The sequence below is a fragment of the Diospyros lotus genome, chromosome 15 (assembly GCF_014633365.1).
Source record: "Diospyros lotus cultivar Yz01 chromosome 15, ASM1463336v1, whole genome shotgun sequence".
NCBI classification, from domain to species: domain Eukaryota; kingdom Viridiplantae; phylum Streptophyta; class Magnoliopsida; order Ericales; family Ebenaceae; genus Diospyros; species Diospyros lotus.
Window position 1 is genome coordinate 30,534,094 of NC_068352.1, and position 16,781 is coordinate 30,550,874.

The 16,781-nt window shown below is 36.0% G+C and overlaps 3 protein-coding genes across 5 annotated transcripts; 1 reads left to right on the forward strand and 2 right to left on the reverse strand.

The window, feature by feature from the left end:
- Positions 1 to 223: 223 nt before the first annotated feature.
- LOC127792087 (protein transport protein SFT2-like) lies at positions 224 to 3,576 on the forward strand. The gene is made up of 4 exons (XM_052322429.1): positions 224 to 557; positions 1,713 to 1,980; positions 2,153 to 2,257; positions 3,099 to 3,576. The coding sequence occupies exons 1-4, from the start codon at positions 364 to 366 to the stop codon at positions 3,207 to 3,209; spliced, it is 678 nt and encodes a 225-aa protein (XP_052178389.1). The 5' UTR covers positions 224 to 363; the 3' UTR covers positions 3,210 to 3,576.
- Positions 3,577 to 3,825: 249 nt separating this feature from the next.
- Positions 3,826 to 5,487, reverse strand: LOC127792086 (uncharacterized). The gene has a single exon (XM_052322428.1). The coding sequence runs from the start codon at positions 4,962 to 4,964 to the stop codon at positions 4,026 to 4,028; it is 939 nt and encodes a 312-aa protein (XP_052178388.1). The 5' UTR covers positions 4,965 to 5,487; the 3' UTR covers positions 3,826 to 4,025.
- A 94-nt stretch (positions 5,488 to 5,581) lies between these two features.
- Positions 5,582 to 10,551, reverse strand: LOC127792085 (uncharacterized membrane protein At3g27390). 3 transcript variants are annotated; one of them, XM_052322426.1, is made up of 10 exons: positions 10,261 to 10,550; positions 9,779 to 9,887; positions 9,461 to 9,656; positions 7,941 to 8,062; positions 7,567 to 7,855; positions 7,347 to 7,453; positions 7,012 to 7,183; positions 6,738 to 6,933; positions 6,429 to 6,663; positions 5,582 to 5,998 (listed from the first exon to the last, which is right to left on the reverse strand). In XM_052322426.1, exons 1-10 carry the CDS (start codon positions 10,352 to 10,354, stop codon positions 5,761 to 5,763), a joined length of 1,758 nt encoding a protein of 585 aa, XP_052178386.1. In that variant the 5' UTR covers positions 10,355 to 10,550; the 3' UTR covers positions 5,582 to 5,760. The 3 variants fall into 3 exon arrangements, with proteins under 3 accessions (XP_052178386.1, XP_052178385.1, XP_052178387.1); XM_052322425.1 differs by having other exon boundaries at positions 7,567 to 7,864; XM_052322427.1 differs by having other exon boundaries at positions 5,856 to 6,132; positions 7,567 to 7,864; positions 10,261 to 10,551.
- Positions 10,552 to 16,781: the final 6,230 nt, after the last annotated feature.

Sequence of the window (16,781 nt, forward strand, 5' to 3'; positions counted from 1 at the left end):
ACAAATTATCGTTTAAAATAAAAAATATAATGATGTAAAATTAAATCATGACAATTTAAATATTTATGAATTTCATTTGAACAAATATAATTTTTAATTTTAATATATGAATCCAAAAATGAAAAACATTTTCTGGTTATTTTGTTAGGCTGGACATTAATTACCGCAATATTTTTAATTTGACAGTTTAGGCAAAATTAAATTCCCAGCCCTAATACAACAAATGCCAAGCGTTTACCGGCAAATACCCGCATCAGATCTGCAACTCTCTCTCTCTCTCTCTCTCAGTCCAATTGGCACTCTCACTCGCCATTTCACTCTGCCTTTCCTCTCCAAATCGTTAGCTTGCTTCGAGTTTCGGATATGCAGAAGACGGCGCAGGCCTGGTTCGCAGGCGGACCGAGCACGAGCGGTGATCCGGATAAAACTTCGTCGTCTTTGCTCGCCGACTGGAACGCCTACGCGGCCTCCCAGGACGCCGAGGGCTCCGACCTAGGGTTCGATCTCGAGGCCGCAGTCCGAACAGCCAACGATAAAGTCTCCGGCACTTTCAACGTGTAATCCTCGATTTCACTGTTTTCAATACGCGTATAGGTATATCTGTATGAGATTGTGCCTCTCTATGTGTGTCCACGCATGTTTGTATCTCCGTGCATATATATGATACTGGTGCGCGTATCTATGTATATGTATCTTTGATTCTCTCTGTCTTGCGTGGAGACTTGCTGAATTTTTCACTTTTTTTGGATAATTTCGCATGCGTACTGGACTTCGTATCTGTTGTGTTGCTGCTATATGATGCTGGTGCAGATTTGTTCAAAACTAGTTATTGGAATAATTTAGGGAAGAATAGCTCAATTTCACATTTTTGGAATAATTTCATACATGTAATGGACTTTAGCATCTGTTACGTTGCTGCTCTATTTGATGCTGGTGGCGTGTTTATGCGATGGTAAAAACTTGTTCAGATATTGGGTGGTCGAGTTGTGGTGAAGGTTACATGTGGAGCTTGAGAATTGAATCCTAATTTCAACCATTGTGATGGCTTATTGAAAAAGTTGGGGCGAAGTTCAAAGCCTAAGTTGATAGCAAGGTATGATGACCTTGTTGATATGATGTATAGGGGAAACTTTGATGCTGACGTGCTTTCTCTGTGGGTTTTTGCTAGGGATAATTCACGGGAGATGGATAATCTGAGTTTTTTTTTTTTTTGGGCTAGGTAAAGATACGGATAATCTGAGTTATACTCATGGTTGGATGTTTTGGGAATGGCTGTGCTTTATTATCATTGGGTGTCTCTGACTTTTCTATTGTGAGATTATCATATATTCACCGTTCGCTGTACTTTTCTACACCTAAAAAGAGCTCAGCAGCCAATATATGTACTCTGTATTGTGCAATGGTTATATGTATGTTTGTTTTGGCTTTTGTAATTTGTTTGAATTGTGAAAATGATTCAGAGGGAGCCTTTTATAAAGAGATGCCATGACAAAGCTATAGAACTAGCTTTAACGGCCACTCTATTATTGGATGGTCCTTAACAGGTAGAACATGAAAACTGGAAATGCAATAGTTTTTTGTTCCCCTCCAAGAACTCTATAGCATGATGCCAGATGGCTTATGTGACAAATACAAATTCTTTACATTCTTTTGCTTTTAACTCACTGCAACTGGACAACAAATAATTGGCCTTTTCTTTTGCCAAAATATAGTGTTTCAAAAGGAGTGAGAGAACTGCCAGGAAGTTTTCAGTCTGCCACCAGCAATATCCCTTCTGGGAAGTCACTGATGTACTTTGGTTTACTTGTTGCTGCTGGAGTGTTCTTTATTTTCATTGCTTTCACCATGTTCCTTCCTGTCATGGTGATAATGCCTCAAAAATTTGCTTTATGCTTTACCATTGGCTGCACCCTGATTATTGGATCGTTCTTTGCCCTCAAAGGTCCTAAGTATCAACTTTTACACATGTCTTCAAAAGAGGTACTAATGCTTTTCTTTTCCTTGTTTAATTAGGGACCACTACTTATCTTTAAATATATAATCATCTTAGTTTTGCTTCCAGTACTGTATTCTCGTTTTGGCATTTGTGTTATATTTATTTTCTTTACCTTGTATTATTTCTTTTTTCTTTGTTGTTTCTTGCTTACTGCAGAGGCTTCCTTTTACATTGGGTTTCATTGGTAGCATGGTGGGAACGGTGTATGTTTCCATGTTCCTTCACAGTTATATGCTCTCTGTGCTCTTCTCTGTGCTACAGGTATCATTCCTTACTCTGTTTTTCTGCTTTATTACCCTTTATATATATATATATTTTTTTTTTCAAATGCTCTTCACATAGTAAATGTGAATAGCATCTGTATCTGTTTACTGATGGGATCTTGACTGCATCAGAACCTCAGCACCTTTGCTAAGTTAATGTTTCTAAACTAGACAAAGATTTATGCATTCTGAAGGATATATCTCGTCTTAGAAACACAGTTTAGACGGTTAGATCCTGCGAACTTAATGGTATATCCTGTGGATGGGAATTCTATGCCGCCAATCACGATAGTGAACAACGGTTCTTCTTCATGCCATAAACTGCTGGTTATCGGTCATTTGTAGAGAATATTATCCATTTATTTATTGCTGCCCGTCTCCTATTGCTTTTCCAATGAGCACCTAAGAGTTGTTAAATCCAGTTCAGATACAGAAGAAATCAACATTAATTAAATGACTGATAACCAGCTGTGGATGGCATGTTCCTTCTTGATCCAAAGGCTACTATACTTAGAAGCCTTATATTATTCTTTCCCCTTAGCTTCAATTTCTACTTTGTTCTTTACAAGTCCTTTGTTTTCTGTTTTAATTATTTGGGCTACATTTGTTTTCGACAAAGTTAGATTCTTGATATTGCCAATACATTGTCGAAGACAAATCCTACAGTTCAGGATAACTCCATGGTTGTATTTTTTCATAAGAAAAGTGGAAGCAATTCCATGGCTCTTAAATATCTAACATCTGTAAATAATAATACATGTTTTTGTCACATATATTGCTTTGAATAATCCCGCTTTTGTTTTCCTATTATGATAAGCAACGTCTCTCTATGATTGTAGGTCCTTGCACTGTCATATTACGTGATTTCCTACTTTCCTGGAGGATCTGCTGGTTTGAAGTTTCTTTCTTCGTCCCTGACATCTTCAATCCTAAGATGTTTTGGGAGGTGACATCGATGTCTGGCTTGTCAATAGGCCCTTCGCCATTTTTGTGTTTTTTGTTCCTTTCTTTGGTTAAAATGCATTTTCTTGTTAAGCATACAATGGGTAATGTGCATCCAGAGTTCTTTCTCTCTAGATCTAAGTTTCTTGCAAGTGCTTTAGATGTGTGCTCATACCTTAGTTTGGAGGTGAAGAAAACATGGCTATCATGTTGCCAAAGGTGGCTCCTCGTAAAAAGCTTCCACTAAATCAATTTCCAGAATAGAGCCGTGCTTTGGAAGCAGAACTGTCTTCACCGGAAAAAAAAAAAAAAAAAAAAAACCTTTGCCAAACAAGAGAGCATAATATAGGAGGTTTCTGCTAGGCACAGTTCTTATTCTTTCTTTTTGTTTTTCCAAAGCAAGTTTTGTCAAATTTTACACCAGTCTTGGCGGATAATCCCATGCACAGCTTAATTGGACAAGCTGGTATCAAATGATGATCATGTTGCCATGAAGTGCAAGATTTTTAACTATGCAACCTTCTACATATACAAACTTGTACATTTTACTTTGTGATCTGATGCAGTTTGCAAGCTCCATGACTAGTTGAAGAATTAGACTGAATTGATGAGCAAACCTGTGTCTAGAGTATTGAATGATTAGAACAATCCATCCATTGCAAAATGAAGATTTACCCGTGCATCTCTATACAATGATGCCAAGCACACTGTGCTGGTAAAAAATCAATCAGGTTTGAACCCAATATAGAGCAGCAACGGTTTGATTCATATGCCTCCCAAGGTTTGTGCAGTCTCGGGGCAATTGCTGAGATGAGGATACAAATTCATTCAAGCTTCCATGCATACAGAAAAAGGCAGAAATGTGAGTCTTTTGAATGGCTGACAACTGAGTAGTACCCACTATTGCTGCTACTATTGTCGCTTTCACTGTCACTTTGGCTGTTCTCCTCCTTGTCCCCGTCGGGTTCTGGTGCACCAGGCTTGAAGATGAACAAGCCATGGCCCGATCCAGGGGTGCAGAACAACCAAGCATGCACATCCCAGTATACTTGAATAGGTAACTTATTAACTAACACAGTCTGGTTCCCCCTGAACTTCCACTGCAAGTTTCTAATGTGGATAACCACAATCCCATCTATACTAATCCACATCTCAGGATCTCTAGGCCCTGATGTTGCACTCTCCACAACAATTTCATGTTCTTTTACTGTCTGATCAAACTTGGCCCTGGTCGAGAAGCTTTTCTTATTGAACACATGTTCCTTCTTATAAAACAACTTTGCTTCAACCAAGGCTGGCCTTGACTTGGTCCTCTTGTAAGCCTTCTTCTTGTAATCTCCCAGCAACAGCACCACCTCCTCCTCAGAAACTAGGGCAACATAGAAATCTGAACTCGGCTCTGGCCCACCGGAGAACTTGGCTGCCTGCAAATCCCAATAAACCTTGACTTCGTTGCCATCAACATCAAAGCTCTTATACCCTTTTTTGCTCCAGAAGTGCCAAGGCTTGAGATCAACCTTGCAAGAGTAGTTATAATCACTTCCCATGCTGTCCACTGAAATGGTGAATGAATAGTTCATCAGGTTCTTAGACCATAGCACCGTCACGTTGTGCCAGTAGCCACCAATGTGGGTCACGTAGATGCAGGTGACACTACTTTGTGCATTTTTTGGGGTTACGGGTTCATCTGCTACTTTCTGACCTAATGGATTGTGAGACAAGGAGAGTGATCGGGCTCTGGATGAGGAAATTTCATATGACATGGTCACAGTTTGGCCGGGTTTTGTTCAATACAAGGTGAATGAATGAAATCCTATGCCACTCTATTGTTGCCACAACAAGAGAACCCAGCCTATTCAGGCCCTAGCCTGGACTGCTTATTGATCTCTAGATGAACGATAAAATCTGGAAATTACCTTCAGAATAAGGTCTACAGAGAATTCATCAAGCTCTCTACGTCAATCAATATGTTGTTGATTCAGAACATGAGATGATCTGTATAGACACATGTTGGAGGGGATGAAATGGATTTGATTTTCCCGGAAAAGCAATTGCAGAACCGGTGGGAAAGTTCACCGGAAAAGGAATAGTTGGGAGATCTGGAGAAGAAAATTGAAGAGGTTGGTCCACGAAAGTTTTTGGGTTTGTGGAGGAAAAATCCCCACCAACAGGCTGTTGAGCATGACATTTCCCAAAATAGAAGGGCTGAAAATAGGAAAAAGGATTCAAACTCCGACCAAGCTGGTAAACAGACTCCCCCCCCCCCCCCCCCCCCCCCCAAAAAAAAAAAAAAAAAAAAAAAGTGTTCCCCTAAGTCCCCTAAGCTAATGTTTGAGATTTATCTTAGTACACATCAAATCAAATCCAAGAAGGCCTCAAATATCAAATTTTTAGGTCATAATCGTTGATCCAAGTTGAGTGTCTGATTACAGATATGGTCTTTAAATAAACTAACCACCCTTTCGAACTCAAGGCAATATTTTCATCCTAAAATTTGAACCACAGGAAAGGAAAGAACTGTTTCTGAAACCATCTTACCAAGAACCTTAAAACCAACAGTCATACCATACTCCCATTGTTCAGGTCATGCTCACTCCTCTCTGCTGTCGCCTCTCTATTCTTCCTGTTGCCACCTCCGGGAAGGCTTCTGTCACCATATTTGGTGTTTTGTTTTCCTCCCGCATCATTTGCTACGACACCAGCCTGTATCACTTCTGCGCACAACACCTTCACCATATTCCTGAATCGCCTTGGGAAGGTTGGCATCCTAGACATGGAGCCAACAATTCCCTGCAGCCTGACAAAGAAAAAGTTTTTGCATTGCTACCAATTTAATAGTCAAATTCGGAGTAGGCCTTGCATGTCCTAATGTATGTAAAGACCAAGCAATTGCTTCACCTGTAGTCAGATATGATACTAGAAAAGGGAAGGCTACACAAAAGAGAGAAAAAAGTTCAGTTGATGCTGCATATGGTGTACGATACATGCAGAACGCCAAACAACAACAATATAAAGAAATGAGTTCAATTGGGCCCAAAGATAGAAAAATTTACAACAAACTCAGTCCTTAACATTAAGAAAAATATATACAGACGAGACACTGTATAAAAAGATTCAAAATCTATTTGACCGTAACATTAAGAAAAATATAAGCAACTGAGATGTTACCGACTTTGAGTCCATACTACCAGCAACTGCGTATTTCAGAGCAGAGATAATTCACTCACCTCCGAATAACGGCTTGCAATTGTGCTCGTCTGACATTGTCACTGGACGGAAAACCATCCCAATCTTCTGGCTTATCATTCTTGCACTGCATAATCATCCTTTTTAGGGATATTTCTTCATTTTCATCTAATTGGAGTCCCTTTATTTGCTCCTTTATTATGAGTAGCGGCCCAATGAACCACTCAAACACTTTGTCCTTTGGCCAGTTAGCGCTCGTCAATTCCACACCATCAGCTATAAAGACGGTAACAGAGTGATGTAACTCCAATTTGACAAATGCAAAGAACGAAGTTGGAATAAGGACATACAAATCACCAAGCCGGACGAATCTGACTTTGCTGATAGCAGGAGACACTGTAGAAGGGACCAAGCCGGTAGTTTAATGCCTAACTTGTTACATTTTCCCTTTAGAATGCATTCTTCCAAGTCTTTGACATCAAGCAGACCCTCACAAAGCAGTATCCTACCATTTTCCTCACAAGATTTAAACAGCCAATCCCATATCTGTTGAATTCTAACAATCAGCCTCCACTGTTGACAAATCAGATGTTAGTTTCCGGGTGCATGAACATCTGTACTCACCTGTATTGGTATGTATTGTTGGATTGTCCATTTTAATGTCCTCGATTGCTCTGTGGCTAGCTTGAAATTGGGTGAACCTTCTCCCACATTCTCTTGATGAGTTCCATCATTGTCAATTGATTTTGTTCTTTCCAGAATGTCAACAGGCCTTGTGTTTCTGCGATATCTTGGCCTGGCTGTCGGAAGGATTTCTTAGAATCAGATTACAAGGAAGACTTGCTCCAGACCTAGCTTTAAGGCCCAGGAATGAAAATTGCAGTGTAGACTATGGTTCTAAAGAACATGAAAGTCGCACAAATACACAAAGCTGGAGATTCTAGAATTCCAAGTGGTACCTAGGAAAGCAGGACCCCTCCCTCAAATAAAGCATATCATTAGTATATTCATCAAACAGAGAAACTACTGCCACAATATATGCAAGTCCCATCAGAAGCGAGTTTTCCTGAGAACATTGAATCTCACGTTAGCTTGAACCAAAAACAAATAATATAAGAAAACATTGACATCAGTCTGAAGTTCTAGCATGAATTGGAATAAAGGGAAGTTCAGGCAGACCTGCTGGACAATAGCTCCACCATATAGTCCAAGAAAGAAGCTGGTGAAGAAAGCACTTATCACAGCTCCGACCACAGCCAGAGGCCATAAGATGATTGCAAGGGCAGCAAATGGGACACATACTGTCTCCAGGAATGGTCCTTCTCTTCCAATTAAGTCTTCCAGCAGCCTCTTCCATCCTCTGAACAGCATGTAAGGGCTTTTCCACAGAGCAACAGCTGTAATCAACGGGACATCCAGTAGAACACCAAGCAGGATAACCAATAAACAGCTTGGGAGTTTCACCAACCTAGCAACACTTTAAATGACAAATTAATAATTCACTCACAACCTTTTCCATTGGATCAAAACCACTGAGAAGGAAAGTTTCTAACTTTATGTCAATAGGCTTCTCTTCGCTCAATTCATCCATATAGGAGAAATACGAGTGGAAACAAAAATCTGTAAAATCTCTCACCACAGTGCATGCTCCCTCAATTGTGGACCAACAACCATCCTGATAATTACCCATAATATCAGTCTCATCCAAAGAGGAAAGAGCGACTTATTCTGATTAATCCAACTGTTAGAATGGAAAGAACAGCCACATGGAATTATCAAGGGTGTGCGGTACATTTAGTAATGATAGTGAATTTGGAGCAACAACCACAAGTTTGAAATCTTCAAATTGACCAGGATGGGAAATATTTCGAACCAGGGTAACTAGAATACTGTTATTGTAAAGTTCGGGGATGATGGTAAAAAAAGAATGGAAGATACCTATAATAATATTGAGAATAAACAAACTAAGCAAGATGGAACATAGAAAAGCATAGATGTTACTTTTGTTTGGTTTAGTACCTAACCAAACTTCATTGGATACTAGAAGTTTGCTCAGCTACCTGAAACTTTGTTCAGGCACTAAAATAAGACCAATAATCTTTCAGTTTATTCCAGCATAATAAATACTTCAATGAGGAAAAGAGAGGGTCTTTTTTTTTTTCTTCTCTATAAGAAAGAGAGATGTTTTTATATATGCTGATGTTAGATTTTTTTGTAAATTGAGTGGACTTAATGACCACATCAAGAGCAATGCACATAAATACCATATGCATGAGTGGATAATCATGAACATTAGTGTGGTCTTAGTGAACACATTAGGAAAATTGTACATGAACCTTAAGATGCATGTATGAATAAAGATGTGTATGAAGGTAATTATACAAGATACATTGGTCGAAGCCAGTGTTTTTGGAAATTACTTGTTCATTTTACTACGTTCATTACACAAGGTACATTGGTTGAAGCCAGTGTTACTTGGAAATTAATTGATATATTTTACTATGTTCATTACATCAACAAAGGTTTATGGAATCCTTAAGATGAATGTAAGAATTTGTCCAATGAATGCATTCAAGAAGAAGATAAATCTACTTTCATCAGTTAAAGCATATATAAAGGGACACTTGGTCCCTGTCTCCATTCAACCCCAGTTTGTATCAATCCCATCATTTAGAGCGAATATTAAAGAGAGGACATAGAAGATCAAACCCTTATCAAATTGGTGATCATCCTTCAAGCAATTTGAAAGATTAAAGATTAATAAGAAGGTTCAGATTCTAAAGCATTCTCTTTCATTCTCAATGGCTCAAGGTGTGCCATATTATATTTGAACATATTTGATCATGCATGTCCATGATAAAAGTAAGATTGTGGTTTGTAAAATGTAAAAGATTGGGATTATAGTACTCCAACAGGTTACAGCCAAAGAGGACTAACACACATGAAATCTCCAACAAATAAGTTGCCAGTAGTGATGTGTTTTTACATAAGGGTCTCTAAAGATCTGGGAAACCCATAGACAAATCACTCGAGATTCATATAGAGCAAAGGGAAAGGAGAAAGAGTGGCTCACAACAAAGCAATGGAAGAATTTGTCAGTGACATTCTCTCCAACAGCATGGAAGGTTGCTAGTAAAGGAGCTAAGAACCCATATGCTATGCCAACCAAAAGGCTACCCACAATTCCAAGAACTGGCCAAAGCACTAGAGGCACTGGCAGCAGCACCACCAGCAGCGACACCTTCAGCCCCAATCCAAGCTTTTTGGTTCTGAACAGAGCTCAGTATCAAAGAAAAAGCACAAACCATGAGAACAGAGGGGTAATAAATAAGAACCCAAATTGATGTTAAATATACAGATTTGCAAAAAGGGCGACAAAATGGAAGCATACTTGGCCACACAGTAGCAAGTCCAGATGAAGTGTGCTGGCCAAAGCCCAATCACCACTGCTGAATTTCCTACACCGATAATGGCCCCAACCACTGGACTGGTGATCGCCCCTATCCAACAAAACACCATCAAAATCACCAAGTTTTTGGGTTCCTTATGATTTTGGCTTCAATATTGGCAACACATATAGTTCATATACATCAGGATGAAATATAAACACAAAGCAATATAATAAGTGGGATAATTGTTTGAATAAAAACCCAAAATCACGATCTTCAATGTATGTACCCAGTAACTCACTGGCTACACACGGTAACTCACAAGCCATGTACACAGAGTAAACGTACAAAAATCTGTATGGTAGCTTATAGAAGCTTGAGCCCGATCACAAAAGAGATCACTCTAACCTCTTACACCCTTCGGGGTGGAGTTGGGTTCTTGAAGTACCGAAGAAGTTAGTGTGTGTGTGTATTATATACATACCTTTGAGAAATCCGAGGAGGAGGAGGAGGAAGAAGAAGGGGAGGAAGGAGATGAAGCTCCAGAGCCTTGCAATGAACCCAACTGGAACCTCCATTTCTGCCTTCTCTGCTTAATTTCTTCTGCTGCTTCTGGGAGAGCACAAATTATCTTCAAGATTAGATGGAGAGGAGGAGAAGGCAGAGTGCCCGTGAAGGGCAAGGGTTACGTGGCGCGAGACGGTGGCGTGCCACGTGTCAGGCAGCCCAGAAGCCCTGCATCTGGTTCCCAATACGGTTTTCTTTTCTCCTGCGTAGAGATGGTGACACCTCACCCCCAACGTTTTGTTGGTAAGGATGGCTGATTATATTTAATATAATAATTCTAAATTACGAAATATTATAATAAATTACTTTTTGGGTGACGATTAATAATTTTAGCTTATTTTTTATTTTTAAATAAAGTTTTACAATAATAATAAAATTATTTAAAAAATCAACTGCGGTCAAGAAGTTGTGATTTTAAAATCTTGTTAACAGAGTTAATTTTTATTTTTTAAAATAAAATATTATATAATAATGAATAGAAAGTTGCCACGTCACAAGTGGACCGTCTCATTTTTTCCACGTCAGCCCCCCTCTCTCTCTCGTCCGAGGCCTTGCCGAAAGGAAGGGAAATCGCCGGTGAAGCCGCCGGAAAAAGCTGAAAAATCCGCCGGAGCTTGTTGTGTCGCGAAACAGGGGAGCATTCATATGAAGCTCGATTTCTCCCTCGTCCGACGAGCTTTTGAGCTGCCGTTTGTTGGGTTAGAACCTATACTACCTAAGCAAGACCCTGCACGCATTAATTTGAGGAAAACCAAGCAAGAAAACAGTGTTCTTGCAAGTTTAATTTTCGAACAGTCTTGGCCGAAAACAGGGGCAGTTCGAGTAAGTGGTTTCTTTCAAGATTTTAACTCAATTTTCTTGCGATTTTTGGGTGAATTCAGATCTATTAAAGGCCGTAGACCTGGATTTATGCTTGCACATTGTAAATTTGCAAGAAATTTGGGATTTAATTGAAGTTTAATATTTGGACAGAATTGACGCGAAAACAGGGGCAGTTTTCAAGGGGTTTAATTCATGGCTTTTGCTTGATTTCTAACTGTATTTTGCTTGAATCAGGTCCTTAGATCAATGATTCAGGGTTGTAGGCTACCAAGTAGGTGGCGGTGTTGATGGTGGCGACGGCAGTCTTGGTGGAAGAGAGGAATAGAAGAGAAGGAAAGTAAGAAGAGAGGGAATGCAGGGCAGAAGGGAAAAGAGAAGAGAGAGAGAGAGAGAGAGGGGGGGAACGATGGGCTGACGTGGAATATAAGGAGAGGTGGTTCACTTGTCACGTAGCGACGTTCTATTGGTTCCATTTGCTCTCATTGTGTGCTCAGGATGTGAATAATCTCTAGTCTTCTAATTAAAGATTAATGAAGGGCTACCTCAATGTCATGTCATCAACTTTGGGGGAGGCCTTAACGAAAATTCTAAATATAATTATAATACAAAAAATTCAAACATTAGTGATTCATTTATAATGAATTCAAGGTTAATAACTAAAATCTCACTCCCTTTACTTCTTTTCTAGTCAATCCCAATCAATTGAGCTTTTAAACAATGAAATTCTTAAGAGTGTTTAGGATTATCAATTGATTAAATTCGAACTAGATTTATAAAATTCATATCCATTAAGATCAAGAAAAATAAAATATATTTTAGTTTACTCTAAATTCAGATTCGTAACATAAATATTTATTACAAAATAAAATTTTATATTTTTTAATTCTAATATCAAATTAATATTTTTAAATATTTTATTTTAATTTATTAATAATAAATATGTATATATGCATGTTTATTTGTTAAAATATTTTATATATGTGCATACGTATATATTTATATGTAAGCATACCTAAATTATATAGATATATATATGCACATTCATGCTTATATATATTAATGTCCATCTATGCTATCTTGTTTGCGTCGGGACATAGATTAGTAGAGAGTGGCATGTAGGCCCCATCACCTCCATAAGGCCCACTCCCCTCTCAATTTATTCATGTCCGGTAAATATTATCGATCCAAGTAACGTAACAAAATCATATTAATGTATATATGAAGCATTTGAAATTTAAATTGGGAATGACACATGTCCGTCCAGATCTAGGTTTAAAAAATTAATTTAGATTTAATTTTTAAGTCTTAATTTGAAAGAATTTGGATCAAATTTAATAGATTTATCTTTATTAAAATTTAAATAAGAGATTTTACTATTTGATAATGTTTAAACTCTATGAACATGGAATAAATCTCGAGAATGCCAACTATCTTGAAAATAAATCTAAATATTTGTCTTTTTCTATATAAAAGAATGACATCTAGATGTAAAATTATTTGACCACAAGTTATGATGCATGAAAACAATTTGAGGTTTCTATTTCGGTGTTTTTGAAACTTTTCTTGTACCAAAACGTCTAGAAACTCCAATTTTTTTTTTTTAGGTCATTTCTATAATTTTGAAAACGTCTCCGAACTGTTTTATAATATTAAGAAAATATCGAAAACTCGTTTCTGATTTGAAAATGTGTTTCTGTTCCCAAAGAAACAAAAAAAATTCTGTCTTTAGTCAGATTTATTTTTTAGATTGAATAATTATTTTTTAATAATTTTTATATTAAAAATTATATTTATACAAATAACTTTATATTTTTTTATTTATAAATTTTTCATATTTTACTTTTTTTTTAAAAAAAATATTATTTCTCTATCTTATTTCTTATTGTATTTATTTTTTATTTTCATATAGTATTCATGCATGATTCCTCAACGAAGGCTTGCATTCGTTCCAAACGAATCTTTCTCGCGTTTCCCACCCAATGAACTCTCTTCTGTTGATGATGCTTATTTATTTGCACAGGTTTAATATAAAATTAAAAAAATGACATCTTATAAATATTAAAATAATATAATTTTAAAGTTTAATTTGTTAAGTTAGTTTTATTTTTTTAATTAAAAAATTAAATTAAAAATTAAAAATCAAATTTTTGAGAAAAATTAGTCAAATTAAATCAATGTAAGAAAAAAACCAAACCGAACAGACAACTTGGGTTTATTCGGGTAAATTGAACTTTTGCTCTCCCTTATTCACGTGGATGACCAGTTAACAGTATTTGAATACGCTGATTGATTTGTTGTGCTCTCTTTAATAATTAAAAAATATAGCGTTTGATCCATAGTATATAAAAACATCAAGATTCTGTATTTTTAATATTAAAAATTATTATTTCAAGTTCTTATCTTCACTCAGGATAAACAAATTTGTTATCTATATCATGCAGAACACACATAAAAAAGAGAAAGTGTCATGTCATAAAAAAGTTATATCAACAAGACACTTCATATTAAAATTTATCTTGACGAGGAAAAGGCCAAATTGGCCATAGATTAAAAAACACCATAAATTCCAAACATCTAAATCTTCGAATTATTAATAAAAAAATGCTACATTCTTTCATTTTTAATCACAAAATATAACAGAACTAATTCTATAATTTCTCTTTGTTGAACTTAAAATAATAATTTATTTTTCTCTCTCACTCTTTTGTTTATATCATCTTTTGTGTCTCAGATTAAACACTTAAAATACTAATTTTTAATAGTTAAGATATAAAATTTTGACATTTTGCATGTTAGGGACCAAAAGTTATATTTTTTAATTATTGAGGAAAAAATAACAAATCAATCGACTTATTTAAATACTGCCAACCAATCATTCACGTGGCGTGTCGCTTTCGAGAACGGGTGCATTCATACATGCGCTAATATTCCATCACGGTAAGAATTTAAAGTAATAATTTTTAATAATTAAAATATTAAATATTAATATTTTATATATCAAGCAATAAATGCTATTTTTTTTAATTATTGATGGGATATGTATTAAGCCATTTATATATGTTATCATTCATTATTTAAATAAAGTTTAATTAAGAGCATTGTTTCAAATCAACCTCTTTTTCGTATATAATTCGAGTTGTAGTCTATTGATGGATGATAATAATGACCTCGAAATTTAACTTCGAGCCGCGAGATAAAATTGCTTATTTATAAAATTTTTCATTTATAAAGTAATTAAATTACATAAAACCACCTATGATTAAACAAGTGCATTACTCATAGTTTGGATCATTTTTTTTATATAATTTAATGGATAATACTAGACAACCAATCTGGATGACAATTTAGTTGACAACACGGGCTGAAATTATACATATCCCTAAATTTACTTTTTGTATTCATTTTTAATTCAAAATAAATTTACATTTTATATGAATAAAAAATCTATTTATATCATAAAAATATTTTTATTATCATCAAAATCATATTTACTTACCCTTGAACTTAACAATATCTTATGCGATCTAATAATCATTTGAGAATAAATTCTTGGCCGAGTTAATATGACTATGGAATTTGTTCCATAAGAGTTGTGTCATAATTAGTCAAGATTGATTTTAAATTTGGTCATATGATGAGATTAAGAGATTCGACCTACTGACCATGATCTCATATCTTGTCAGGATATGAGACTATAGAAGGATCGTATTGTATGGTAACGTAGTAAAAAGTTTACAATACTAGTTTCACAATAAATTGGGTACTCATGACATATTGCTAGATATTATTCATGATTTACAAGAATTAATCATTGATTATTTTCGTCGCCAATTTATTTGTGAACCCAGAAAGTTCCACCCAAAAGAAATCACTTTTAAAGAGAAAATGGATAAGTTAGTAATTTTATAATTTACTAATAATAGTGTATTTATTTATTAGATAAATAAGAATAATTAAATAATTATATTATGAATATAATTATTTAATCATCAATTGGATTAGGCCTTTTGGTAGCACATTAGACTTGGTCTAATGACGCTATTGGATTTAAATAAACACCATTAAATTGGGTTTGACCTAATAGCATTAAATGAGTTGGGCTTTAGAAGCCCAACTCATTTAATAAGTAGGATTAATGAAATCCTATATAAAAACTCTCTTAATTCTTCATTTAAAACACTTGAAACATTTTGAGTGTTGAGAGAGTTTTGAGGAATTGTGTGTGAATCTAGGGAAGTGAGTTAGAATTTTTTGAGAAAAATTTCTTTCACTTCCATTTCTCTTGATATTCTTGGATAGAAGTGGTTTCGAGTGGACCGACTCGGCATCCTACACTTGAAGAATTATACGGCGGAAAACCTAACTGTGAAATCGAATTTTATCAAAGAAGTAACTTTTCGTTTTTGCTTTCAATTTCTTAAACCATATTTTCTGAAAAACGGGATACCTACAAACTAAATTTTTAATTCCGTTGCACATATGATAAGATTTATGTAATCTCAACACTTTTGTAGTTAATCTCTTTCGTTACAAGCTACTCATTATCAAATTTGGAATACTGCTCATGGAGTGCCTATCTTTGGCACGGCTTAGCCCTTTATGCCAATGAACCCGCTCCATCGACAACCCGATAACGACCCACTAGATTTTTGAGATCAAGTATATGTTCCTAAAACTTGCCCTTATTCTACATAAAAATAATGTCTATCCCTAAAACTTCAATCTCTTCTAAATAGTGCAAATGTGTTATTCAATATGCTTTTTTTTTTTTTTTCAATCCTTGTGCAGGTCTAATGTCTCTCAGCAACCCACATTTTCATTGAGCAGAACAAAATTGAAATTGGAAAAGTTAAATCTATGGATGGTCTTCATGGTGACAACAGTAAGTTGTGCTCGGATCTTAGTTGTAAAAGCAATCTTGTTCTTTTATGTTTTACTCATTGAATGGAGCTTGCCTATGGCAATAGTTATTGCTTAAAGTTTTCTTTTTCTTTTTTCCCCCTTTACTTTTATATTTGCTCTTGATTTTTTGTTTGTTATTGCTCTAAGAACCATAGGGTGTAGTTACTGAAAAAACTAGCTCTCAGCACTCCCCAAAGTTTGTATTTAGTATTGAAATCGGTATATACTACTTGAGATATGAATCCTTGTGAACACTATATTTTGGAGATTTTGATTGTAAGTCTGCCTCTTTCATACAACTCCATGTGCAGTGAATGAAGAAAGATTTTTATGGCTACCATCAGTTAGATAACACTTTCTTGACTTTGAATTGAGGTCTGTTAGACAATTTCAAATCAATAAAAAAATTTTCAAAACTTTTTCATATTTTATTTTATTTTATTTTCCTTTCTTTTCTTTATTTTTTTTCCTTGCGGGCGCGTGGAAGGCACGCGCCTTCTTCCCACTCGCGGGTCCGTGCAGCCACGCGCCTGACTGAATAGTCTTCTCCAGCGGCCTTCTCGCCGCCGCCGACGCTGCCCGACCCCTAAGCTTCAAAAGGAGCTTGCCTCCCCCCTATATTCGACCTTCCGATCCCAAAAACAACCTTAAAAACGAGAAAAAAATAGCAAAAATACCTCAATTTGTGCGATAAAGCCTCGGCTCCGGTGAAGC